This window comes from Corvus hawaiiensis, chromosome 24 (genome assembly GCF_020740725.1).
Source record: "Corvus hawaiiensis isolate bCorHaw1 chromosome 24, bCorHaw1.pri.cur, whole genome shotgun sequence".
Classification (NCBI taxonomy): domain Eukaryota; kingdom Metazoa; phylum Chordata; class Aves; order Passeriformes; family Corvidae; genus Corvus; species Corvus hawaiiensis.
This window is the reverse complement of record NC_063236.1, coordinates 6632080-6658357: the sequence shown is the minus strand read 5'-3', so window position 1 is coordinate 6658357 and position 26278 is coordinate 6632080. Positions and strand designations below refer to the sequence as shown.

The 26278-nt window shown below is 55.5% G+C and overlaps 4 protein-coding genes across 18 annotated transcripts in view; 2 read left to right on the top strand and 2 right to left on the bottom strand.

Moving 5' to 3' along the window:
* Positions 1 to 529: 529 nt before the first annotated feature.
* Positions 530 to 5298, bottom strand: LOC125337914 (embryonic pepsinogen-like). The gene is made up of 9 exons (XM_048328166.1): positions 5243 to 5298; positions 4745 to 4907; positions 4179 to 4296; positions 3652 to 3770; positions 2587 to 2786; positions 2117 to 2230; positions 1495 to 1639; positions 862 to 960; positions 530 to 667 (listed from the first exon to the last, which is right to left on the bottom strand). Exons 1-9 carry the CDS (start codon positions 5296 to 5298, stop codon positions 530 to 532), a joined length of 1152 nt encoding a protein of 383 aa, XP_048184123.1.
* Positions 5299 to 14774: 9476 nt separating this feature from the next.
* LAMTOR5 (late endosomal/lysosomal adaptor, MAPK and MTOR activator 5) lies at positions 14775 to 16722 on the top strand. Its single transcript, XM_048327971.1, has 4 exons — positions 14775 to 14883; positions 14999 to 15060; positions 15822 to 15939; positions 16402 to 16722. Exons 1-4 carry the CDS (start codon positions 14849 to 14851, stop codon positions 16460 to 16462), a joined length of 276 nt encoding a protein of 91 aa, XP_048183928.1. The 5' UTR covers positions 14775 to 14848; the 3' UTR covers positions 16463 to 16722.
* A 1390-nt stretch (positions 16723 to 18112) lies between these two features.
* Positions 18113 to 26278, top strand: part of SLC16A4 (solute carrier family 16 member 4) — a 12768-nt gene continuing 4602 nt past the window's right edge. For 2 of the 10 annotated variants that reach the window (XM_048327697.1, XM_048327696.1), the window contains exons 1-8: positions 18116 to 18524; positions 19016 to 19134; positions 20091 to 20223; positions 20985 to 21128; positions 21889 to 22116; positions 22588 to 23205; positions 25010 to 25221; positions 26136 to 26229. In XM_048327697.1, the coding sequence (XP_048183654.1) occupies positions 18509 to 18524; positions 19016 to 19134; positions 20091 to 20223; positions 20985 to 21128; positions 21889 to 22116; positions 22588 to 23205; positions 25010 to 25221; positions 26136 to 26229 (1564 nt within the window). In that variant the 5' untranslated portion in view covers positions 18116 to 18508. Of the gene's footprint in view, positions 18525 to 19015; positions 19135 to 20090; positions 20224 to 20984; positions 21129 to 21888; positions 22117 to 22587; positions 23206 to 25009; positions 25222 to 26135; positions 26230 to 26278 lie in introns of all 10 variants that reach the window. The other 8 variants (XM_048327695.1, XM_048327698.1, XM_048327699.1 and 5 more) reach the window with 8 other exon arrangements.
* RBM15 (RNA binding motif protein 15) overlaps positions 23684 to 26278 on the bottom strand; it is a 25070-nt gene continuing 22475 nt past the window's right edge. For 5 of the 6 annotated variants that reach the window (XM_048327690.1, XM_048327691.1, XM_048327689.1 and 2 more), the window contains one exon: positions 23684 to 25289. The gene's annotated coding sequence lies outside the window, so the exon portion shown is untranslated. The remainder of the gene's footprint in view (positions 25290 to 26278) is intronic. The other variant, XM_048327692.1, reaches the window with a different exon arrangement.

Below are 26278 nucleotides of genomic sequence, written 5' to 3'. Positions count from 1 at the left end.
GGTCCAAGGGAAATCTCCAGCTGAGCCACATCCTCCTGAGGGACTTCTTGCCCTGGGGTGGCTTTGGGCTGTCAGACACCATGCAGGGAAAGTGGGAACGAGCCCTGTGTTCAGGGATGGGGATCTACCAGGACAGGAACTGGTGGGACGCGGTTGTGGGTCTGTAGGGATCTGCTCTGGGATGGTTTGTGTCTGGGGTGGTGAGTTCAGCCTCCCTGGGTGGAAATTTGGGGGTTACAGAATCATTCAGTTGTTGCAGCCCCAATAAAAGATCCACTCTTGACTTCCACCCCTCAGCCCAGCAGCGATCACCGCTCTCAAAGGCCCTGAGCAGAACTGCGATGACCAAATGGTCCTTGGCCACCACAAAGCAGCTGGTGTCCATCAGCTCCTTCCTGACTCCTGCCATTCCATGGGAAATAAACATGCAGCCACCAGCTCAGAACCATCAACACTTTATTTGTGCCAAAAGCCGTGGCTGTGGTCCGGGTGCAGACAAAACCTCGCCACCGCCGGCATCATGGTGGATTTAAACAGCCTTGGCCAGCCCAACACGGTTGTTGGCCCGGTCAAAGATGCTGTAGTACACCCTGATGAAGACGTCTCCCAAGATCCAGAGGTCCCCAGAGGTGTCCTGGAAGCTGCTCATGCAAGATCCTTGGTCGTGCTGCATTTGAGCATGAAAAGGCGATTGGGAAAATGTGGACTGGTCTCTCCTCTTGCGCTGCTCTGGAGGCCCGTGGCCATCCATGCCTTGTCTCCCAGGAGGATGGGAGAAGCCAAGGTGACCAGAGCCACTGGACAGAGCAGAAGGACCTTGAGAGAGACTCCTGCAGCCAGGACCAGCTGGTTCCCGGTTACCTGCTCGGTGTAAGCCACGGCGGACACAGGGTACTGGACCCCGTCGATGACAAAGATGACATCGGGCATGGCAGCGATGGAACTGCAGTTCACGCTGTGCTGCAGGGGGGAAGGAAGGGGCTCTTAGGAGGGAAACACGTTCAGAGGGTGAGGAGTGAGGGGAGACCTCACTGGGGTCTTCAACATCCTCCCAAGGGGCAGCAGAGGGACAGCTTCAATCTCTGTGAGCAGGGACAGGACCCAGGAAAGGGCTGGAGCTGTGCCAGGGCAGGGTCAGGCTGGAGAGCAGGGAAAGGTTCTTCCCCCAGAGGGTGCTGGGCACTGCCCAGGCTCCCCAGGGAATGGGCACTGCCCCAGGGCTGCCAGAGCTCCAGGAGTATTTGGACTCCCAGGGGTGCACAGGGGGGGATGGTTGGGTTGTCTGTGCCGGGCCAGGGGTTGGACTGGATGATCCCTGTGGGTCCCTTCCAGCTCAGGACATTCTGTGATTCTCTGTCTCACTGACATAAACCAGAGGCTGGGAGTGTCCCAGGGGGTTTCTGCCAGGGTTGCCATGAGCAGAGGGTGGTGACCCAGCCTTGGCTGGGCTCTGCAGTGCCAGGAGCCTCCGGGGCAAGCAGGGCGAGCTCTCACCTCTCCATACGTGCCCTGCCTGGCCCCAACTGCACTCTGGATGCTCCTGATGCCCGAGGGTGGCCCGACCACGAGGGAAGTGCCGGTGTCAATGATGGCCTGGCAGCCACCAGCGCACGCAACCTCCTGGCTGTTCACAATGATGCTGTGGGGAGAGAGGAACCAGGGGCTGTGAAACAACCAGATGGACCTTAGGGATGGTTTTAACTTCTTTTATATGAGTTAAAGCTGGGCAACTCCAAGGGCTGCCTGTGAGTCTTTTCCTTTCTGGAGCTGCAGAGCCAGCTGGGAACACAGCCACCATTGCAGCCATGGGCACTGAACACAGCCCAGCAGCTGGGACCCACTCGAGCCCAACAAAGGAGGTCTTGACCCACGATTTTGCTCTCCACATCACCAGAGTCATCTCCTAAATCACAAGACAGGAACTAGGCTGTGCCCCAGGCACAAAGCATCCTCATTTTGGGTACTACAAACTACTATGGAGTTTGTCCCCCATCCCTCTGCATCCCTCAGCCCCGGGGTGTGGATGGCACTGGAAGCCTCTGGTGGCAATGGGTCCGAGGTCACTTTAGAAGCAATGGTTTGAGGCGACCAGAGAGCAGCAGAGCTGATTTGTCACCTGTCCATGGAGATCTGCCAGTAGCCCTGGTAAGAGACGGGGATCCAGTTGATGGGGCCGGTGAAATAGGACTCATCAATGCCCCCGAAGATGACCGCGCTCCCTGCTGCCTCACTGGATGATGCAGAGAGAAAAACAAGGGGAGGTTTTGCCGTGTGGTTCAGTGCAGGGCCGTGTGTCCCCAAGGGTGGGGCGCTGATTGTGTCACCTCCCCGCCCTCCTCACCAGCGACACCCCAGCCCAGCAGCGTGGCCAGAGAAAGGGAGCCGTGGTGGAACCACGTGCCTGGAAACTCTTTCCCAGTGAGCCACAACCCCTCTGGGGAGGCTTCTGGCGCCCAGCCCTTGCACACTGTGACACAGACACGACATCTGATGGCAGCAGTGACAAAGATGAGCCAGAGCCACCAGCGAACAACGTGCACGAGGTGCATCCCCCCTTCCCCGGCCCCGCAGGCCCCCAAGGCTCACCGGGACAGGTAGACAGAAAAGAGGTTCTCCCGCAGTAAGCTCTGGTTCACCAGGTTATCAAAGACTGGCGTGATCCCATCGGCAGCCAGATTTGGGTATCCCAAGCCCAGGATCCCATCGAATCTGACATCGACAAAGAACTGTCCGGGCTCGGCGGTGCTCAAGCCGAAGAGTTGGTTGGTGTCCACCAGAGAGGCCACCTGGGGACAGGGAGGGCCCGTGAGGCCTGAGGCAGGCACTGGGTACCGGAGTTGATCCAGGGCAGAAGAGCAGGGGATCCCCTGGTGCAGGTGGAGTGGGAGCTGCAGACAAAGTTATTAAAGAAGCCCAGGCACCGAGGCACGAGGGGCTGAGAGAGCCCCTGGCTTTCTGAAGCCCTCCTCAGAGAGAGGAGTCTGGATCCAATCTCAGCCTCAGATACTGAGGGTTTAAATTCTTCGATAACTTCATCCCGCAAGTTTTAATGATGGCAAATCAAATGCATTTCATGAAAGACAAGTTATTTAGTAAGAAAGCGAACAGACAAAAGATAATGGATGGAAGATCTCAATGGGAATTACTGCACAGGATAAAACTGAAGAACCACAGATAGGTTACACCATAACATAAACAGTGCGCTATAGCAAGGTACCTGCACTACAGCTGGCAAAAGGAATAGCATTGATTAGGAGCTGAAAGTGATTTCCCACCAAAACAACGATAACGTGCACAGATCACTTCGTCCCTGTGGAGTAACCGTGGAGCAGCGTCCCCTCTCACAGGAGAAACTCCACACATGTCCAGGAAAAGGTGTAGAAGATTTCTGCTCTGTGGAAGTTTGGTGTGGCTTTTACAGCTGTAAAGTGAGGGTCACTCACAAACCCAGCTCCCTCGGCCAGGTCTCACTTTAACAGTGAGAGGTTTGTTGGCAGCTGGGAGGAGCCAGCCCAGTGTTACCCCACGGCTCCAGAATAACTCACTGCAGGACAGCTCGTCCTGCTTGGGTCACCTGGTTAGCAAACAGCAGATCAGCTTTAGGGGGTGGGATGCTCTCCACTGCCCCAGCAGAGCCATGGGGACACTCACGGTGACGGTGTCGGAGCCCACGATCCCCTCCATCTCGCCGGTGCCGTAGTGGATGGACAGACTCAGCCCTGTGTTCTTGTAGGTGGAGGACTGCGAGGGATCAAACACCCGGTGGGTTTCTAGATGAGTGGAAAAACACGGAATTAAAGCTTTGGGCGAGGCCAAGCCTCAGGGAGGTGTGGGAAGAGGAGCCCTGCTGAACTGCTGTTTATTATCCTGCCTTCAGGGATAACTCAGCTGTGAGCATTTGCTGTTCATCCTTCCCCTTCTCCAGCAGCCAGGGATCCACCAGCATTCCCATCCCCCTTGCACAGGCGGGGGAACTGCGGCACCAAGCAGTAATCATGTCCCCTGTGGAACGCAGCTCTGAGCAGGTCCTGCACCCCAAATCCTCATCACTCCAGCTCACTGCCCTCCATGCACCCAGCTGGGCGATCCCCTCTGCCCCGGCAATGTCACCCCAACTTCCAGGCTTGGTGGAGCCGTTATAAACCCGGGATGAGCAGCAGGAGCCGGCTCCTACTCACGGCAAGCCAGGCTGGTGCAGGACACGGAGGGAACCCAGAGGTCAGAGGAGCCAGTGTCGAAGACCACGGTGAAGTCCTGCGGGGGGGTGCCGATGGAGATGGTCCCATAGTATTCCACCTGCGGGGCCAGGGATGGATTTTAAGGCATGAAACCAAACCAAATTTTGTCTAAAGTAAAGAATTCTGTGAAGAGGTAACACTGCTGCAGTAAGAGCTGTGTTTAAGGTCTCTGCTTGCAGCTTTTTAATGTTTAAGGCACTTAGCAGATATTTCTACTAAAAGTTAAAAATCTGTATTTTCTATTTAATTTTGTTGTGACTTCACGTATCTGAGCTTGTTATCTTTGTGGTCTCCTTCTTCATGGAGACCCCCTGCTCCTAGCAGAGCTCCTGGGGGATATTCCTCTGTCCCGGGCCACCGGCATGGGCAGGGAGGGGTGAGGGATGCGAGCTGAAGGCTTTGGGATAAAGGATCTGGGTTTGATCTGTGCCCAGCACAGACACAGGGACAGACATCCCACAAACCATCCCAGGGCTGTGTCCTTGGGGATCAGAGCCCATACTCACGTCGAGGGTGTTCAGCAGGGGCTCAGTGGCGGCGCCGGTTCCGTTGGGAAAAGCGTGTGGGAATTTGGTGCCGATGTCGTAGTGGTGATGCTGGAAGAACTGGTGCAGCAAATCCTTCTCCCTGAGGACATCCCTCAGCTTCCTCCCCCTTTCCAAGGGCAGCCTGGCACAAGCAACAAGGAAAAAAGAAGAGTCAGATGGGATTTTGCTGCCTGCAGCTCCAGCGAGCAGTGTTTGACACCTCCAATGTTCTGATCCAGCAGCAGGAGCACAGGAAACTCCCCCAAAACTCTGAGTCAGGGATTTCCTCAAAAATCCCAAAACAACCCTAGAAACCACCCCCATTCCCTGGCACCTCCTCATTCTTTGCACCCCTGGAGCAGCTTTCCACAGCCTCAGACCTCCCCTCTGCTCCCCAAAGCCGTTAAAAGCCCCAGTTGCTCATTTCCCCTTTCCCATTGCCCAGGTGGCCCTGGCAGTGATGCTGCTGTGACCCACTTGGTGACACCCTGGCAGAGGGCAGCAGCAGCACAGAGCAGCACCAGGAGCCACATCCTGCCAGGACAGCCAGGGCAAGTCCCGGTGGTTTATAAAGCCCCTGCCCACCCCCCCTGCCGTGCCAAGAGCAGCCGGGACCAACGGGAGCTGCCCCCTCCCCTCCTTTGGGCACCCGGCCAAGGCAGGTGGCACCCAGGGACCGAGGGACACAGCAAACATGAGCCACTCGTCACCGGGCGGGGGGAGCTATTCCCTTATGCCACCCATGATCCTCACCCGTGCTCCCCACTGGATCCCAAATCCAAACTCTCCATCCTTTACACCCCAAATCCTTCATCCTGACCAGGCAGAGAATCACGGAATTCCAGGATGGTTTGGGTGGGAAAGGACCTCAAAGCTCATCCAGTGCCACCCCTGCCGTGGGCAGGGACACCTCCCACTGTCCCAGGCTGCTCCAAGCCCCATCCAGCCTGGCCTTGGACACTGCCAGGGATCCAGGGGCAACCACAGCTGCTCTGGGCACCCTGTGCCAGGGCCTCCCCACCCTCCCCGGGACCAATTCCTTCCCAATCTCCCATCCAGCCCTGCCCTCTGGCAGTGGGAAGCCATTCCCTGTGTCCTGTCCCTCCATCCCTTGTCCCCAGTCCCTCTCCAGCTCTCCTGGATCCCCTTTAGTCCCTGGAAGGGTCTCCAAGGTCTCCCCAGAGCCTTCTCTTCTCCAGGCAGAGCATTCCCAGCTCTCCCAGCCTGGCTCTGGAGCAGAGGGGCTCCAGCCCTGGGAGCAGCTCCGTGACCTCCTCTGGACTCGCTGCAGCAGCTCCAGGTCCTCCTGACGTTGCAGCCCCCAGAGCTGAGGCATCATTTTGGCCTTTCAGCCTGGCCCCCAACGCCATTGCCAGGCACAGTGGCACCTCTGTTCACACGAATGTCCCCCGGGGCTGGCACGGGAAGGGCCCTGTGGCTGCTGGCGGGGGTGACCCCACCGGGGGGGTTTAACTCGGGTTTCTCGGCGCCGGTTCCCCCCCTCCCGTCATCTCAAACCCCGTGAGTGCCGCGGGATGCAAACAGGGCAAGGTGACCCCACGGCCGCTGGCGCCGGGCTGTGCCCGAGATACGGGACCCTGGCGCGGCGCTCCAGCCCCTCAGAGCTCCGGTATCGCCGCAGCGATAGCGGCTCCCGGGCCCGCCCCCGTCCCCGGGGTGCGGGGGGCACGGGCGGTGCGGGACGTGGGTCCGGCACCCGCTGGCGCTGCTCTGACTGAACCGCCTGTCCTCAGCCCCACACCCCTCCAGACGCCCAGATTTGCAGGAGATTGGGTTTCCTTGAGGATGGAAGGGGAAAGACTACGGATTTTTTTTTTCTTTAATGTTTAATTTCCTGTGGGAATTGCCGCTGTTGCGAGGGTGCTATGGCCAAAGCCACTCCATGCACCGGGATGTCCCCTCCGCTGCAGGGACACACAGGGGTTCCACGTTGGGGGTGGCTCTTGCAGTGCAGTAAAGCAGGAATTTATAATGGTTTTGTAATAATCCATGATGATTTTTCTGCTGAAATTGTCCGGGTGGTTTGTAGAAGAGTGGGAAGGGGCTGGGGCCGTGGCAGCCAAAAAGGCAGCGAGGCTCATCCCAGCTTGGTGCCAGAAAGGAGTTCAAGATGGGTTTGAAATGTGGGAAGTCATCAGCATGAATTGTAGGAACCACCCTTGCGACAAAAATTTGCTCCGGGCAAAAAACGAATATTTTAAAAAATTATTGAAATAATAAATATATTAAAGTAATAATACTAATATATAATGTATGAGGGACACTGTGAATTATAAAACCTAAAAATATAATGATATATTCTGTGTTTTAATATGATATAAATACATAAAGCTCCTGAAGTCCAGTGAAGAAGAGACTAATTAGAGCAGAGCAGACTAGAGAATGGAAAATAAGATAATTAGAATAGAATGGAATTACAATACAAGATAATTAGAATAGAATAGAATAAATAGAATGACAAGAGAATTATAGACTAGAATAAAACACCCCTAGAGAAGAGAATAATGAAATAGAATAGAATGGAATAGAATAAAGAACAGGATATTCCCCTGCTGTTCTGAAGCCATCCATGTGATTATTTTAGGTGTGGAATATTCACACCTCAGTGCATCACCAGAATGCGGTGCCGGGTTTGTGACATTTCAGCCATGTCCTGCTCCCATCCCATCCCAGCCGTGTCCTGCTCCCATCCCAGCCCTGTCCCGCTCCCATCCCAGCCCAGCCATGTCCCGCTCCCATCCCAGCCCTGTCCTGCTCCCATCCCATCCCAGCCCTGTCCTGCTCCCATCCCAGCCGTGTCCTGCTCCCATCCCAGCCCTGTCCCGCTCCCATCCCAGCCGTGTCCTGCTCCCATCCCAGCCCATCCCATCCCAGCCGTGTCCTGCTCCCATCCCAGCCCTGTCCCGCTCCCATCCCAGCCCTGTCCCGCTCCCATCCCATCCCAGCCGTGTCCTGCTCCCATCCCAGCCGTGTCCTGCTCCCATCCCAGCCCTGTCCTGCTCCCATCCCAGCCCTGTCCTGCTCCCGTCCCAGCCACGTCCCGCTCCCATCCCAGCCCTGTCCTGCTCCCATCCCATCCCATCCCATCCCAGCCGTGTCCTGCTCCCATCCCAGCCCTGTCCTGCTCCCATCCCATCCCATCCCATCCCAGCCCTGTCCTGCTCCCATCCCAGCCCTGTCCTGCTCCCATCCCAGCCCTGTCCTGCTCCCATCCCATCCCATCCCATCCCAGCCGTGTCCTGCTCCCATCCCAGCCCTGTCCCGCTCCCATCCCAGCCCTGTCCTGCTCCCATCCCAGCCCTGTCCTGCTCCCATCCCATCCCATCCCATCCCAGCCGTGTCCTGCTCCCATCCCAGCCCTGTCCCGCTCCCATCCCAGCCCTGTCCCGCTCCCATCCCAGCCCTGTCCTGCTCCCATCCCAGCCCTGTCCTGCTCCCATCCCAGCCCTGTCCTGCTCCCGTCCCATCCCAGCCCTGTCCTGCTCCCGTCCCAGCCCTGTCCTGCTCCCATCCCATCCCATCCCAGCCCTGTCTTGCTCCCATCCCATCCCATCCCATCCCAGCCCTGTCCTGCTCCCATCCCAGCCCTGTCCTGCTCCCATCCCAGCCCTGTCTTGCTCCCATCCCATCCCATCCCATCCCATCCCATCCCATCCCATCCCAGCCCTGTCCTGCTCCCATCCCAACCCTGTCCTGCTCCCATCCCATCCCATCCCATCCCATCCCATCCCAACCCTGTCCTGCTCCCATCCCAACCCTGTCCTGCTCCCATCCCAGCCGTGTCCCGGCCGCTCCCACCCCTCTCTCGTGCAGCCGGTTCACCTTGGAGGCAGAACATCAAACAGAGCTCGGGACTCGCCCGTGCGGGGGCCCCGAGGGGCGCTTGGCTCCGTTCCGGGCGGGAAGGCGGCTCCGGGGATCAAAGAGCCCCGGGGCTCCGGCTCACCGGGCGGTGTGGACTTTCCCCCTGGGCTTCCCCCCCCCGCGGGAGCTTTGCACCTCCAGGAAGAAATTAAAAGGATCTTTTCTAGGTTTCGCTGCCCCAAATGCGCTTTGAAAGCAGCTCAGAAGTGGGGGTTTTGCTAAATTGCAGGGAAAACCCTGCAGGGACGCAGGAAAGGGGAGCTTCTGCACCACCTTCGTTATGGACAGCTCCTGACTCCCCCAGTTCACAGTCTGAAGTCAAGCACAGCCTCCTCCTTCAACGGGGTCGTCCCTCGTTTTAATCAAGGGATTTCCCACTAATTTGTCACCTCTTGTAGTTGAAAGCCACTGGGAGATTGGCAATTCCCACTCCTGGAGTCTGGGGAGTCCCTCCAGAACGGGAATTGAGGATGGTAAGAAGCTGCTAAGAGGTTTTGTTTCCTTTTGTTGTGGTGGAGTCTGCTGGGAGAAAACAATTTGCAATATTTTCCACTGGGAGATGTCCAAAAATTAAGCAAAAACCCCCAAATTAACATCCCTCTCTGCCCCTTTCCAAGGTTGTGGAAAGCCAGAGGCAGCTCATAAAATAAGGCAGCTTAATAAAAGAAACCCAAACCATGAAATTATATATTTTTGGGCCATTTTATGAGTTATTGTGGGGGGTTTCCTGAATTTTTCCCTCTCTCTATTGCCCCGAGACCCCTTCCTGGGGGTTTTTGGGCAATCCATGGTGTTCCCAGTGCCACATGTGGGTACCACAAACTCGCCCGCCTGGGGATGCAGCAGCCCCACAGCAGCATTTTCTCTCATAAATAAAAAGCAAAAAAATACTGATGTTTAAAAAAAAAAAAACCAACCTTAAATGAACTCAGCCTGGTCTTTGCAGTGTTTTATTTTCACCACATTTATGACATTTTTGAGGGGGAGAAACAAGCACAGGGAAGTTTTTGCTGGGCCTCGAACACCAAATCTCGACAGCTTCACCAGCGATGGGAACACAGCGCCTGCCACGGCCACAGCCCGGGGCTTTACAGATACAAATCAGTGATTTTAGAGCACCAAAACCCCCCCAGACCCCCCCAAACCCCACTGGCTCCACTGTTGGAGCTCCCAGCTGCACAGGTTCTGCAGCTCTGCACACACGAGCATCCAGCCCCTAAATTCAGCTTTGGGATAAATGCTGCTGCCTGAAAGGAAGCCAACCTGGTTTTTTGGTGGATTTTTTTTTTTTCTGTAAATGCTGATTAGTTTTAATTTCTTCTCTTCATTTCTCTCTCCTTACCCTGGCTGGGGGTTGCCACAGGCAGCAGGAGAGAAGCTCCAGCAGCACCCGAGTTTTCCACAAGAGATTCCAAGAGCAGAACTGCGAACACACATCCGAGACCACTTTTAGCACATTTAATTCCCTTTAATATCCCCTGCTCATCTCAAAGCGAAGCTCCAAACCCTCATGCTGAGGCTGGAAAATGTTTTGCTACATCCCAAAGAGCCACATCTGGCACAACACAGCTCCAGCCAGCTCTGCTTCAGACTCTTCCAAACCCATCCCAGGGCTCGGGAAAACCCATTCCTTAATTGCCCACAGCTACCCGATATGGATTTGATTTCATTGTGGGCCGGATTAGATCATCCATCAGCAGCTGGAAGAGCTGCTGCCAGGGAAAAAACTCATGGATAGGGCACGACTGGGCAGTATCACGATGGGAATTATCATCCCAGAACTGATTCCTCCAGCAGGAATTGCAAGGGAGCTGAAGCAGCTCCGAGGATACGGAGGGGCTGCAGAGGATTCACATTTGGGATAATTTGGGCAGAAACTGAAGCTTTGGGTGTTGAATAAAATGCTCCAACTGCTCATAAAATGAACTTCCCACCCCCCTGATTTTTGTTTTCCCTTGTACACAACTGAAAAGTGTGAAAATAATCCAAGTCAGGTCTCCAGCAGCCCTGCTCTGCAGATGAGATGATGCTGCTCAGCTTCACGTCCCAGATTTTATCATGTTACAGGATAAAACACCACATGAGGAAGCTCTTGGCTGCCCAGCACCCACTTCCACTCTTCAAATCGCCTCACCCTTGATTTTTCCTGGATGAGACAAAGAAGGGGGGTGGAAACTCACTGGCAGCATCCAGGAGTCAACACCTTGGGAAAGGGATTTGTGAGGCCCCGTTTGCCACACAGAGAATCCCTCAGGCCCAGCCAGGTCCTGCTCCAGGCTGGGATTGAGCCACCTGTGGGAGCAGCTTGGCCTGGCCGTGCCTCAGTTTCCCTGTAGGACAAACGCTGAGCTCAGAACAACATTGGCCACCTCAGAGAAGCACTCCTGAGGCTGCCGGGTGCTCCGTGGGCACCTGGCGGCCACGGGAGATGGAAAGACACAGGAGCTGGGGGCTCATGGGTGGAATTTTCAGGAGCATCATCCTAAAAATGGATGTTCTTGAAGTCGATGGAGCAGCGGTAGCGGCTGTTGAGGACCCTGCAGCACAGGAGGCTGGGCAGGCAGGGGCAGGAGTGGTGCTGGCACTTCCCAAGGAAAGGCACCTGCAGGGAGGAACGAGAAAAATGAGGTGTCATGGCCCAAAAAATGATCAGTGAGATCAAAGCCCTGAGAAAACCTCTGGCTCTTCTCCGAGGTTCCAGAGGGATATGCCTGAAATTAATTTTTGATCCCTCTGAAGCCCTTGCTTGTGCAAGCAGCGGGTGCAGCATCATTAAATCTTCTTCCTGGAGCATGAAATGGATGCAGGCACAGGCGGTGGGATGCTCGCTCCGAGGCTGGGATGCTGCTGCTAAATCCTCCAGGAGCAGGACGGCAGCAGCCCCGCGCTTTGGGCTAATCCCGGTGAGCTGGGGGTTCTCATCCAGCAGAAACCACAGCACTGGGGCAGCTCGGAGGGATTCACTCAGCTCCTCCTGGCTCGGCAGAGCCTTTCTGGCTCGGTTTGGAGCAGTGTGGGGTGTGCCTGGCTTCTAAAGGAACGGGCAGAGGCTCCATCCCAGCTCCCTGTCACCGCCCACGGCTCCCCCGGGGCATCCCGAGCCATCCAGGCCGGGCTGGATGGGGCTCTGAGCAACCTGGGCTGGTGGGAGGTGTCCCTGCCATGGCAGGGGGTGGAAGGAGATGAGCTTTGAGGTCCCTTCCGACCCAGGGAAGAAAAATGAAGAAAAATGAAGAAAATCAGCGGTCCCTGTGCTCCTCCCCGAAGCGAGGAGGGCGAACCAGCGGGAGCAGGACTCAGCCCGGTGAGGACGGCGCAGGGGCAGCGGGGGAGGAGCAGGAGGAGGCTCAGGAGCCGCAGGGTCCGGCCTCCCACCCTTTATAACCCTGCGGGTTTTCCCCCGGGATGAGTTCGGGAGGAGCAGATGAGACCTGAATCTCAAACGGTGTCAAAGACAGGTTAAAAAACCACCGGGAAGGGATAAAACCTCCCTCCCTCCCTCCTTCATCCACCTCCCAGGGGGATTTTCCACCGCAGCCGGATTTTCCAGGCACACCTCGATATCCGTGTTTATTCCTGCCGGGTGCACGGGAGAATTTCATGAAGGGTCTGTGATTTTTTTTTTATCAGAAAGAAAACCAAAGAATGAAGTTCAGTTGTTACTCCCTGGCTCGTCAGAGCCCAGCATGCTAAAAGCGTGGCTCCATGACAAATATCCCACAGAAAGAGAGGCTTGGCTGCATTTATTTGGGAGCATAAAGGGAGGCAGAGAGGGGAAAATGTCTTTTTTAGTACTGAGGGTGTGTTTCAATTTGAATATCACGTATAAATATGTTGAATTATGGCTTGAAGTACAACGCGTCGACCTCGAGCTGCTCCTGGGAGCACGGGGGAATAAAAAGGCTGGAAAAGCTGGAAAAGGTGGAATGATCAGCTTATTTTTTAAATCCGTGCATCCTGGGAGGACGCAAGGGAGAACATCCCAATGTGCTCAAGGCTGGGGGGCCTCAAAACAAAACCACCCACTGCTGCTCACAGGGAAGGAATTCCTGCAGCCTCGGCCGTGGGACGTCCCCACGGAGCTGGGATCACTCCTCACCCCCCTCCTCATCCCATGGAGCCCCTCTGGGAGCCCAGCAATACAAAGGTTAATCCTTTTTAGGGTTTATTTTAATCGTAAGTAAAAAATAATAACAAAGAAAAATCGAAATACCCTTCCATGGCCAACACCTGGGTGCTTCCACGGTCAAATCCTGGATCCTGGATTCGGCTGGGACTGCCCAGACCAAGCTCCCAGGCCTGCCTGGGGCACAGATGGTGCCTCAGACCCTTCTCAGGACAAGGGCAGGACATAGAACTCTGGTTTTTTCACCCCAAAAGAAAGCTGGGTTTGGGATTCTCACCCAGCAGGACAGATTTTTCCAGCCCTGGGGTCTCAGACTCCTTTCCAGCATTTGGAATTCAATCTCCTTTGGCTTTTCCCACTGAGGAATCAACACCCCGAGGCTGATTTGGGGGCTGGTCCCTGTTGGACCCAGTGCACAGGGACAAATCTGGGATCAGGAGCAGCCCTGTCCGGGAAGCGTGGTCCGAGGTGATGGTTTGGCATTGAAATATGGGTTTGATCGGGCTCTTGTGGTGGTTTTATTTGTTTGTTCGGGTTTTGTTGTTGTTACTGGTTTTTGGGGGGGTTGGTTGGCTGGTTGGTTTGTTCTGTTGGGGTTTTTTTGGTGTTTCTTGGGTATTTTTTGTTTTGGTTTGGTTTTTTGGGGTTTTTTTTGGTGTTGTTTTGGTTTTTTGTTGTTGCTCTTTGGGGTTTTTTTGAGAATCAGTCTGGTGCTGAATTGCCAATCGAATGAGTCAAAACCAGCCCCAGCACTCCCTGCCCTCAGCCCAGCCCAGGTTTCCATGCAGAGCTGCACCACTGAAGTGTCCCCGACCTGGGCTTGAATTAATTAATCCAAAATCTCTCCTGGCAGAAATCCCGCAGCCGGGAATGGCTCGGGAGTGGTTGTGCTCGAGAGGTTTCCTTGCCAAGGGGCTGACAGGACAGAGGGGAGGCAGCCCCCGACTCCAGAGGGGTATTTGTATTTGTGTTTGTGTTTGTATTTATGTTTGTGTTTGTATCTGTATTTGTTTTTGCGTTTGTATTTGTATTTGTGTTTGTATTCGTATTTGTGTCTGTATCTGTATTTGTATTTGTGTTTGTATTTGTATTTGTATCTGTATTTGTATTTGTATTTGTGCTTGTATTTGTATTATTTGTGTCCTGTGTTGCCTCCCAGAAGTGGGGAAAAAAGCCCCAAAACAAAGGCAATTTTAGTGCAAGCCGTTCCCGTGGGCTGGGGTGCAGCAGGAAGCCCCTGGAAACCCTTTGAGCTCGCAGCTTGACCACAGAGAAAGAAAAGTCCAATAAAAAAAAATTTAAAAATCAAAACCCTGCTGCACTTCGCTTCCCCCTTCAATAACAGTTTAATTTCCCGAGCTGACAAGCCGAGATCCGCGGCCGGGCGCTGCCTCATTTCAGTGCCGCGGGCTCCCGGGGCTGCCCCATAAATCCCCTCCCACCGCCCGCTGCCGGCACGACGCGGTTTTTGGGGGGGTCCTCAATGGAAAACCGGTCTGAGAGTCCCTTTTAACACCTCTGTGCCCCATGGGGAGAGGATAGGGGCGCTGATCCCGGCCGTATCCTCGTGTCCCTGCATCCCCAAACCTGCATCCCCCGCCGTGGTCCAGCTGCGAGAGGATGCTCTGGCCGGGGAGGGGGTACAGGAGCATCGTTAAAAGCCCACTTGAGTTCCCTTGGGCTCTACAAATCCCGGGCGGTGCTGCGTGGAGGGAGGGGACACAACTCAGCCACGCTCAGGAGGATAAAGTGGAGAAAAGGAAGGAAAAAACCCCAAATATCGCAGCTGTGCCGCGTGCTCTGCGGGAAAACGGACAGGCGGGGCGGGCTGGTTTGGGGCTGCGGGTTTGCTGCGGGTCCTCCCGAATCCGGGCACGGTGCCTGCGTGAGGGGACGGCGGCAGCCGCACAGCGGGGCCCGGGAGGGGCCCGGGACCGGCGGATTTTGGGGTGTCCGGGGCACCCCCACGGAGCCGAGCGCGCCCCGAGCGCTTTTGGTCCTGCGGAGCCGCCGTCGCGAGGTCACGTGGTGCCGCCGCTGCCAGGCGCGGGGCGGAAGTGGCGGCGCTGGCGATGGAGGGGACGCTGGAGCAGCACCTGGAGGACACGTACGGGCCGGGGGGCACGGGGGGACACGGGGGGACACCGGGGGGACACGGGGGATGAGGGGAGCTGGGCCTGGGCCGGCCCGACCCGGCTGTGACCGCCGCTGTCTCCCCCCAGCATGAAGAGCCCGGCCGTGGTGGGCGTCCTGTGCACCGACTCGCAGGGGCTCAACCTGGGCTGTGAGTGAGCGAGCGCCGCCGCGGGAGGGCACCGGGGCCGGGGGAGAGCACCGGGGCCTAGCAGGGCCCGCTGAGGGCTGCCGGGGGTGGGAAGCACCGGGCACTGCCCCAAGGAGGACTCCCGGGGCTGCGGCACACCGGGTCCTGCCCATCCCCTCCAAAGGCGCCCGGGGCTGGGGGCTTCAGGCCCTGCCCATCCCCTGTGAGGGCTTCTGAGGGTGGGGGGCACCGGGTTAGGGGACACCAAGCCCTGCCCGGCCCCTTTAAGGGCTCCTAGGGGTGGGGGGCACCTGGCACTGCCCCACGGGGTAGCCGCAGGTCCTGCCCATTCTCTTTTAAGGGCTCCCCGAGATGGGGGCACCGGGTTAGGGGACACCAAGCTCTAGCCGGGACCTGCCCGTCCCCTCTAAGGGCTCCCAGGGGGGCACCAGGCCCGGCCCTACCAGACCCCTCCCCGTCTGGGGGTACCCGGCCTTGTCCTGCATCGACGCCGCTCTGAGCACACCGGGCCCTGCCCTGCTGTCCCCAGGGGCCACCAGCTGCCTGTGCCTCGGAGGAACCCGGAGCCGGCTCTTCCCGAAGCTTTAATTCAGGATTTTTGGTGGTTTGAGAGGGACCATTTGGGGAGACACTGCATCAGCCCCCAGGGAGAGGAATGGGCTGGGGCAGGATGAACCCCCTTGGCCTGGGGAGGCAAATGGCCTCTCCCCAAGCACTGCTCTGGCACACGTGGCTTTGCCCATCGTCTCCCCCCTGTCCAGGCAGAGGGACCCTGTCGGACGAGCACGCTGGCATCATCTCGGTGCTGGCCCAGCAGGCAGCCAAGCTCACCTCCGACCCCACTGACACGCCCGTGGTGTGCCTGGAGTCGGACAATGGGTGAGTTGCCAGCCTGGAGCTGCCGCTGTCCCCCCGCCTTTGCCTTTCCCCCAGCCCTGGGAGCCTCCCGGAGCCAGATCCCCGGAGCAGCTCCTCCTCTGGAGCTGCAGGGGCAGCTGTGGAGGAAGCCCCGTGCCAGTGAAGCTGTGGGGGGAGGCAGGCACTGCCATAGGCAGATTCGTTGGATGAATGGGATTTTAAGAGGCAGGAGAGGTAAAAGCAGTGGGAAACCTTTCAGGGGGGGTGGTCACTGCAGCTCGGTAGCTCTCCCGGGATCCCTGTGGGTAACAAAGGCTGTGAGGCAGCAGGGACGCTGCTCAGGGAGTGGGGACATGGAGCAGCCGAGGTCTGGGATGGAGCTGGGGGCTGCAGCTGCTCGGTGATTGCCCTGCCCGCTTCCCACTTCCCTGCCAGCTCCTCCTGGCACAGCTGAGCTCCCTCAGCACGTTTTCCTTGTTCCAGGAACATCATGATCCAGAAGCACGACAGCATCACCGTAGCAGTGCACAAGCTGCTGTCCTGAGCCTCGGGGACCAGCTCCGCTCGCGGCTCCTCCTCCCTGCACACCACCCTCCCTTTGGAGCTCCACACCTGGGATGAAGGCTCTCCCTCCCCTCTCACGGCTCCTGGGCAGCTCTCCGGGGCTCCAGCTCACATTTTAGCCCTTGTGCTGCTGAGGATGAACCGTGGGCACTCCCCCAGCCCCTGTTACAGCAGATGCTACCGGCTGTGGGGAGGGGGCTCATTTGTTGGAGAGATCAATAATAAATGACCTGTAAAAACGCTTCCTTCCTTCTCTTTGCTCCGCCTGGGAGAGCCGGGCCTGGTGCTTCGTTTCCAAAGCCAAGCGAGGTAACTTCTCCCACTCCCTTCATTTGCATTTCTGTAGAGAAACATTGGAATTCACGGGGGCTCCTCCAATAGGAAAGGTACAAACGCTTTCCAAAGAATTTCTCCTAGGAAACATTTCGCCTCCTCAAGTTAAACATTCTGTGGGAGTTACTTGCTCACTGTGCCTTGGGGTGAAGTTCAGACCTGCGTGTGCTGGCCCTGCCGGGGCCCTGGGAGCTGTAAATGGATCTTGGAACATCCTCACTGTACCGGTTTGGCCAAATTTAGAAATATATCCTCTGAGATATCCTCAGTTTAGAGGCATAGAAAGGCACAGGAATTAATTTCTGGGCATAGGCAGCGACTTGTGTCACCCCAAGACACTCAAATCCAGGTCCCTCTGCCTCTCGAAGATTTGAAACAGGCAGGGAAACAATCCTGCAAAAGGACTTGGGAAGCTGCTGCACTCCGATGGCTCCGTGTGCTGGGGAGGGAAGAGGAGCCGGGCTGCAGCTGCAGGAAGGGGAAGGGAAGTTTCCCAGCAGAGCATGAGGTAAAGCTTGCACTGAGTCAGAGTGAAATGCCCTTGTCACTGCTCTGACTTTACTCCTCGGAGCAGTGACAGTGACAGGCTCACACAGGAGCAGCCCCTGCCTGGCCAGGCTCCACGCTCCCATCCAGCTCAGTCTCAATCTGGAGTAAAGCCCCGATCTTGGCATAGCCAAGCTCTGTGGTGGCCCTGGGGAGTCCTTCTCCCCTGTCCCTCCATCCCGCCAGGCTGGGAGCAGCTGGAGCTGGAGTTTCCCCCTGGGCATCCAACAGCTCCCCCCTGCCCCTCTTTCAAGCCCTTAAACCACGCTCAGTACAAATCTCACCCTGCTCAAATAAAGCTCAATGTACATATGAAAAGTCTTGCTGTGGGGAGAGCTCCTCCACAGGCTCCCATTTATCCGGAGTGATGCAGCTTTGGCAAAGGAAACCAGAGAGCACCACAATCCCCCAGTGCTCCCAGTTTTCCCTGACCTCAGGAATGCTGACTGGGGTGACAGCTCAGCCGAGAGCAGGGCAGGGAGCAGCAGGGCTCTGTTTATCCGGGAGTTGGGGCAGATTCGCAGTGGAGGCGCGGAGCCGACGCCGATCCCGCTCCGACCCCAGCGCCGCCCCGGGGCTGCAGCAGCGCGGCTGCTCTGTCCAGCTGGAAAACACAGAAGTTTTCCAGCCTATCCCATCCTCGGTGCTGCAGTTTCCCGGGCTGAGAGCCGTGCAGGACGGGCAGGGACAGGGCCCTGCTCCTCTGCAGCCACCGGCAGCCCCAGGCCTGGCTCCAGTCCACCCCTGCTCTGCTCTGGCCACATCCGGAGCTTTCCCCGGAGTCAGAACTCGGCAGGCTCCCCCTCCTTTTCCCTCCCAACAGGATTTCTGCTCCAAACGCCCCGGGTTTCCTGCTCCCAGCTGGGAAGGGGAGGGACTCCCGGCCTTGGGGCCTCACAAGCCAAGCTCTGCCCCCAGAGAGGAGGAGGAGGAGGAGGAGGAGGAGGAGGATGGGCTCTGTCCCCCCAGCGCTTGCCAGGCTCCATGTCCTGCTCAGGACCGACACCATCATCCTCATCGGATGGGAATGAAGGAGCAGACTCTGGGGTGCCAAGTCAGGAAGGGGGGATTTCATCTCTGGAGCAAATGAAGAGACTCTGAAGAGGTTCCTCTTGGCTATTGACGGTTCCGGGGAGGATTTTCCAGCATGCAGCAGCGAGGGGGTAAGGAAAAGTTCCAGAATCATCATCCCCAACTGCTGTAGGGTCCAGCTGCTCCCTCGGGCAGGATCCTGCCTCTGCCAGAGGCACGGGGTGGGTGAGAGGATGGAAGGGAAACAAGCAGAGAAAAGAGGGAGTAGGAAGAGCTTCCTGGAGAGCTCCAAGGTGGATCCAGACAGACGGAGACCCCCTGGCTTCTGGCACAACCCAAACTGCTGAAGCAGCACTAAGGACTTGCCCACCGCTAAAGCCGCAGTGGTTACAGTAATTTGGTGGGAACGAGAAAGGAAATGAAACTGTTTCCAGACAGGGATAAGGTGGAATTGTCGAAAAGGTTGGTGAAAGATCACCAGGCTGAGTGCAGCGTGTGGTGCTGGCAGCCACGGGGGTGCCACAGCCACGGGGCTCCACGGCAGCACTGCTGGCACGGGAATGGTTTTGAAGCAACAGGAGCAGTGGAAGGTGTCAATGTGCCCTGACATTCTCATCGGCAGGGGAGAGGAAGGAGGATGAAGAGCCGGAGGCTTTGGAGGCTCCATCAGCTGGGAAGAGCCGAGGCAGCGCAGCAGCAGGCGGAGGGCGGGCGTGGGCAGTGGTGTTTCACTTCTTCCTGGTAAGCAGGGAATGCACCAAACCCTCCTGGAGCTGGGGCAGGGGGGAAAGTCTCCAGCCTCGCTCAGAGGATGGGACAGGCCGAGCCCACCCGTGCCAGGGCACAGTCCAGCCCCGCCATTCCCTATGGAATGCCACCTGCAGACGTCTCAGTGATGGACAAGGGGGTTCCCTTGCCACAGTAAGATGACTTTTACTCAAACACATCACCACGGGGGTGTCAAACCCCACAGGGGTGTCCTGTCCCTTTGGCAAGGGCACGATCCCACCTTGGGCAGTGAGAGGGGAGCCAGGGAGCAGCACACACACTCAGGTACTCTCTGGGAGGACCAGGCACCTCAGCACCAAAGGCACTAATTCTCTGTGCTCCAGGCTTTATCTTCCCACCAGTAATGAATCAAGGAATTGTGAAGCTTGGAAAAGACCTTTAAGGTCACCGAGTCTGACTGTAAAGAAGGCACCATCCCCCCAGCTAGGAAAGCTTCCCCCACTTCCACTCCACCCCAAGTAACTCACTGCCAATCATTAACCACCGGCCACCAGGGAGGCAACAGGAGTTAAAATTAAGGACACAAACTGTCTGTCCTTTGCCCCTGTGGCAGAGAAATCCTGGGAAAGCGCCCCGGATAACATCCATGCCTGCTCCACTCATCCCCTCATCAACTCCCAGTGATCTCCAACTGATCCATTTAGACTATTGCTTTAGTACTAAAAAGCAACTTAAAAGGCAAAAATATCCTCCAAGAGTTGAGCTCTAGTGTTGCTGAGGGTTTTCTGAGCATCTCTTGGGATCAAACTGCAGCAAAGCCACAACCAGCCCACACTGCTGGTATTCCCAACACCGGTCCAGGTGCCCCAGTTTGTTTCTCCCACACCACCACAAAAGCAGCAGAAGGAAAAGCTTTTCCTCCCTCCCAGTCCCCTGCGGCACCTCACCTCCACCCCCTCTCGATTCAGGTCAATGTGCTCGTGATGGGGATGCTCAAAACCTTTGGGATTTTCTTCGTGGCTTTCCGAGAGGAGATCGGGGGATCCTCCGAGCAGGTCAGCTGGATCGGCTCCATCATGTCCTCCCTGCGCTTCCTGGGAGGTGAGCTGGCATTCCCAAGGCTTGGAGCAGTGCTGCAGCCTTGGCTCCATCTGACCTGGGGGCACTGAGGATCCGCTGTGGATCCAGTTCCCAGATCCCAGACTGCTCCACACGGGACGTGGCTGGTACTCACACGTGTCTGAGCAGGAACGTGGTCTAAACACAGGGTCCTGTGTCATTCAGATGGGATAGTGGGAAGAAATCAGATATTGGGAAGGAATCCTTTCCTTTGAGGGTGGGCAGGCCCTGGCACAGGGTGCCCAGAGCAGCTGTGGCTGCCCCTGGATCCCTGGGAGTGTCCAAGGCCAGGTTGGATGGGGCTTGGAGCAGCCTGGGACAGTGGGAGGTGTCCCCGCCATGGCAGGGGTGGCACTGGATGAGCTTTAAGGACTCTTCCAACCCAATCCATTCTGGGATCCTCTGAATGTCACTGTAGGTTTATTGCACGGATCCAGAGCAAACAACAATCCTGTCCCAGCTGTGGGACAATCTGGAACCGCTGGGCATGGTGTGATTTGGGAAGGAGACTCAGGAGAGCTGAAAGTTTGGGCCTTGCCTCCTTCCCTGCCCCATTCCCTGAGCTCCCAGGGTACTGGGGAAGTCTCTCTCCTGAAGATTGACCCATCCCAAACCCCTCATCACCCCCTGACTCCCAAGGCTGCACATGGACCACTTCTCAGTGGTCCCAATCAGGTCCCCAAGCCCTGCCAAAGCAGCTTTTGTCACCTTCAGCCTGAGACATGTCCCTCCTTCCCTTGCAGCCCCGCTCGTGGCCGTGGTGTGCCGGAGGCTGGGAGAGCGGCCGACCTCCATCCTCGGGGCCGGGCTGGTGGCCGGGGGCTGCCTGCTCAGCACTCAGGCCACCAGTGTCCCCTTCCTCTGCTTCTCCATGGGATTCCTCCTGGGTGAGACTCCCTGGGCATAATGAGTAAATCAGCTCCTTCAGCCGTAAGCCTGGGGAAGGGTCTGGAGGGGGAGCAGCCAAAGGTTTGTTCAGCTGGAGAAGGGGAGCCTGAGGTGATCACAGACAGGACCCAGGGAAGGGCTGGGGCTGTGCCAGGGCAGGGTCAGGCTGGAGATCAGGGAAAGGTTCTTCCCCCAGAGGCTGCTGGGCACTGCCCAGGCTCCCCAGGGAATGAATGGGCACGGCCCCGAGGCTGCCAGAGCTCCAGGAGTGTTTGGACACCGCTCCCAGGGGTGCACAGGGTGGGGTTGTTGGGGTGTCTGTGCCGGGCCAGGGGTTGGACTGGATGATCCTGTGGGTCCCTCCCAGCTCAGGACATTCTGTGATTCTGTGAACCTTCAGTGCCAAAGCATCCCCAGCTTCTTTCTGTGAGACGCTGTGTGAACTCCCAAAGCTTCATGCTCAGAATGAAACATCAGTTTCAACATTCCAGTCCCAACTAACCTTGGTTTTTTCCCTGCACCTACACAGATCCTGGCCTTTTAAAATCCCTTATACGAGGGCAGAGCCTCCAATCCCCCAGACACCAAATCCCACCCACCAAATCTCACCGACCCCTGACTGCCACAGCACAAATCCCCCCTTTCAGCCCAGGAACACTGCAGAGCCAGGGACCACGACCTTGGGATAGCAAGACACAGAATCCCGACAGCAGGAGTCCCTTTTTGGGCACGGAATTCTCAGTTTCAGCCTTCCCACAGGGATGGGGTTCGCCTGCCTGTACCAGGCGGGCGCGGTGATGACGGCCAAGCGCTGCCGGGCACGCCTGGCCTTCTGCAACGCCCTCGCCCGCTCCGGGATGGGGCTGACGTTCCTGATGGCTCCCTTCACTCAGCTCCTCATCGAGTTCTACGGCTGGCAAGGTGAGGGATCTCCTGCTCCTTCAGATTCACCAGCTCCCAGAGGGCGTTTGGGGAGATCTGGGCAGGGTAAGAGGCTCTTTTTAAAAATTCAACACACCGAGGAACAACTCTGCCTCTTCTAGGACAGTTTGGGGGCATCTTGTTAATAATTAAACACTTAATCACTCATTAAAGTCAGAGGCAAAGCGCAGACCTCAGAAATCAAAGCCAGAAATGCCTACTTTTAGTGTAGTGTTTCAAGACCATCTTAGAGGTCCATCATGGGTTTAAAGGAGGAAAAGCAAAACAAGCTCCCAGATCTCAGAGGCAGCTCTGGGTTTGTTGTGTGCATCGCAGCAAAATGAATTTCCAGCTTCCAGAAAAACATGAACAAAAATCCCTGCTTTGTTAACTCCTCCATAAGGAGAAGGCAAAACCCTTTGTGATGGCAGAGCTTTCTCCACGGTCAGTGGAAACCACACCCTGCTCTAGAAAGGCCATTTCCTGCTGCTCCTCCCTTTTCAATCCGGGAACAAAATGCTTTTTGCCTTCCCTCAGGTACTCTCCTGATTTTTGGAGGCATCATGCTGAACCTGGTGCCCTCCAGCATGTTGCTGTGGCCCGTCAGCCCCCGAGTGCCTCGGGAATCTGCTGAAAACCAAGACCGGGGGTCTTCAATGGAAAAGAAGGATCCAGAAACTCCTGGGGGATGTTCAGCTGGAAGCACTCACAGGGAATTACAGCTTCTCAGAGCACAGGAGGCTCCCAGCACAGAGGGACTCGTGATGCCCCATGGCAGAGATGTCTCCGATCCAGCAAATCCATCTGCCTTGGGAAGGCTCCAGAAACCCACTCTGGAGAGCTCCTCCTCAGAAACATCCACCGAGGCCAAGAGAAGCCACAAACCCCTTCCAGCCACCAAAAAGGAACCTTCTCAGCCTCTCCTGGACTTCTCCCCGCTGAAGGATCCCGTTTTCTTCATTTTCACGTGGTCTTTCCTGTTCAGCCACCTGGCCTACTTCGTGCCCTTCTTCCACCTGGTGGCGAGAGCCAGGACGCTGGGCATGAGCAGCAGGGACAGCTCCTACCTCATCGCCGTGGCTGGTAGGCAAAGGGATCCTTTACACCCACGGGTCACACAGCAACACCACAGATTCTGCCAAGAAATAGTCCCAGGTTTGTCCTGGGATGGGTTCTCCTGGCAGAGGTCCAGCCCCTACCCCCTTCTGCGGACACAGAGTCGCCTCCTGTCCGTGCACGAGTCGCTCCCGCTGGGGTGGTGCTGGGTGGTGCTCCCAGTGCCAGCTGGGTGATCTCACATCCCCCCTGCTCTCAACAACCCCAAATTTCCAGTTTCAAGGTGCTCTCTGTCCTCCTGGAGCCTTCCCATCACGATTCCTGCTGTGCTTAAAGCCACAAACCGCCAGAATCCAGAGGGGCATCCAAAGCCCTCCAGTTTGACCCAGGAGAGAGAAATTCACTATTGGGGGGAAAAACCCCACATTAACGTGGACCCAGGCATTTGGATTTGGTACATTCACCTCAAAGTGGGGAAAAAACAAGGCACACTCCCCAAAAATCAAACCCATGCCTGGTTATAAGCTGGGATTAACACTAAAGCCATGCTGGGGTAAGAAAGCGGCTCCAGCCTCAGTCAGCAGCAAGTACTTTATTGTACAAAAATACATTTTCTTTGTGCAGTGCTGGGGAATGTTCAGCAGTGAGGGGCTGTCGAGGCGTTAGGAGAGCCCAGGAATGGATGTGACGTTTGGAATTAGGAGTGGGAGGGACTCAGGGGTCAGTGGGACACGAGCTCACTCGAGAGCTCCTCAGATTTTGCTTCATAAAAAAGTGCCAAGAAATGTAAAAAACAACTCTCAAACCCCAACTCTCAAAGCCCAGCTTTCACAAACCCAACAACCAAAAGGCTGCTGAGCCTCTAAAATTCCTGGGTTTCTGTGCTCTTTGGATTTTTAGAAGAATTTAGATCTTAATATTCAGCTTTTTCTCTTTAGAGAGTTCCTCTTTCCTGGCTCAGGGCAGTTCCGAGGTGTCTGGGCTGCAGAGCCTCAAGGGAATTTTTCCAGAGCACTTCGGTGCCCTTGGAAAGAGCAGCAGAAGGGAAGAGGGAAAAACCCCAATCCATGGATTTTGCAAGAGCCTAAAAACGCCTCCCTGGAACTTTTCAGCATTTCAGCCCTTTGTGGTCACGTCCTCACAATGAACAGGGAAATTGGGATGTGACACAGCAAATGACAGGAATCATGTATAATAACAGAAATAGAGAGCATAAAAATCAGAAGTAAATAATAAATAATCAACATAACACCATAAAGCATTATAAATAAACACATATAAAAATAAGCATGGATATAATAATATGAAATAATACAAATAATTAACGTTATAAAATAAAGATAAGAATATATTAGGGTTAATAGAAATAATCAAGTGTAATGTGAAGAATGCAGAATAAAAACATAAATGATATATTATAAAATACTGTAAAATACAGTTGTAATGTATAATGTGCAATATTGTGTTATAATATATAAAAATATAACAATATAACAATACAAAAATATAAAAATACTAATTTATGATAAACACAGTAAAGATATGAATAATTTAAGTGTATGAAGTATATTAAATTATATAAAATAATATAGATGAGATAGATAAGTTAAGATATATTAGAGCTGATAATAATAAACTATAATCAAAATAATATAAAATAATATGAATAATATAAAATACAAAATACTGTATCAATATAATACCTATTATACTACAACTAATATAAATAATCACATAAAATACTATACAATGCAGCTAGATTTATAATATCTAATATATTTCTATGAAGTAATAATATATAAAAATGAAATAATAATATACAAAAATACCTAGAAGTAACAGAATTTCAGTATCATACAAACCCAAGTCTCCCCTGAGGCTCTGAGAGCTCCTGTTCCCTCAGGCATCACGGAGATGCTGAGCCAGCTGCTCTCGGGCTGGGTGGCCGACCACAACTGGACCAAGAAGTACCATTTCCATGTCACCTACCTGCTGCTCAGCGGGGCCACCAACCTGCTGGGGCCACTGGCCACCACCTTCCCGCTGCTCCTCACCTACACCGTGGCCTTCGCCACCTTCTGCGGAGGCTTCATGGCTCTGGTGCTGCCCGTGCTGGTGAGTCCCACGTGTGATCAGCCAGGGCCAAGCCAGGCTTGTGGCACCTGCTCCGCTCCCAGAATCACCTGGAACACACAGACAGCTCCAGCAGGACCCTGCTGGTGGCCACGGAGCTGCTCCCAGGGCTGGAGCCCCTCTGCTCCAGAGCCAGGTTGGGAGAGCTGGGAATGCTCTGCCTGGAGAGGAGAAGGCTCCAGGGAGAACTTAGAGCCCCTTCCAGTGCTTAAAGGGGCTCCAGGAGAGCTGGAGAGGGACTGAGGACAAGGGAAGGAGGGACAGGACACAGGGATGGCTTCCCAGTGCCAGAGGGCAGGGATGGATGGGATATTGGGCAGGAATCCTTCCCTGGGAGGGTGGAGAGGCCCTGGCACAGGGTGCCCAGAGCAGCTGCGGCTGCCCCTGGATCCCTGGCAGTGTCCAAGGCCAGGTTGGACGGGGCTTGGAGCAGCCTGGGACAGTGGGAGGTGTCCCTGCCCATGGCAGGGGTGGAAAAGGATGAGCTTTGAGGTCCCTTCCATCCCAAACCATTCCAGGATTCTCTGATCCAGATAGAAAAGCACCATCATAATTTGGCATTTCTTTCTGGAAGGCATTCAGAGATTTAAACACCTTCCTCAAAGCAGCTGGAAGGCAGAAAAGCCTCTCCCATCCCAGTAATTTCCATGTTGGCCTTAAGGAGGCGAACGGATTCCAGGCTGGATCAGACCTACAGGGGCAAAGTCCTTCCACAGCTGCAGCTGAAGAGCAAATTCCCCAGAAAAAGAAAACTCCCCAGAAAAAGAAAATTCCCCAGAAAAATCAAATCAAACCTTGTGCTTTAAAAAAAAAAAAAAAATTAATTCCATGAATCTCTTGTGCATATGCATTCCTATGAACTCCATCACTAATTGTCCATTTTGGTTTCCAAACAGGTGGATCTGGTGGGTGTGGAAAAGCTCCACAGCTACCTGGGGTTTGCTGCCTTCTTCGCAGGGATAGCAGCCATGGGAGGACCTCCTTTAGCAGGTAACTGATGTTATATAAAACATCACCCACCCCAGAAATCCAGGGATAA

Coding starts and splice junctions, on each gene's coding strand:
- LAMTOR5 (XM_048327971.1), top strand. CDS start 14,849: ATGGAGGGGACGCTGGAGCAGCACCTGGAGGACAC. Junction 15,061..15,821: donor GCAGGGGCTCAACCTGGGCT/GTGAGTGAGCGA, acceptor CCCCCTGTCCAG/GCAGAGGGACCCTGTCGGAC. Junction 15,940..16,401: donor TGCCTGGAGTCGGACAATGG/GTGAGTTGCCAG, acceptor TCCTTGTTCCAG/GAACATCATGATCCAGAAGC.
- LOC125337914 (XM_048328166.1), bottom strand. CDS start 5,298: ATGTGGCTCCTGGTGCTGCTCTGTGCTGCTGCTGCCCTCTGCCAGGGT. Junction 4,908..5,242: donor CTCTGCCAGGGTGTCACCAA/GTGGGTCACAGC, acceptor TGCTTGTGCCAG/GCTGCCCTTGGAAAGGGGGA. Junction 3,771..4,178: donor CTGCACCAGCCTGGCTTGCC/GTGAGTAGGAGC, acceptor CCACTCATCTAG/AAACCCACCGGGTGTTTGAT.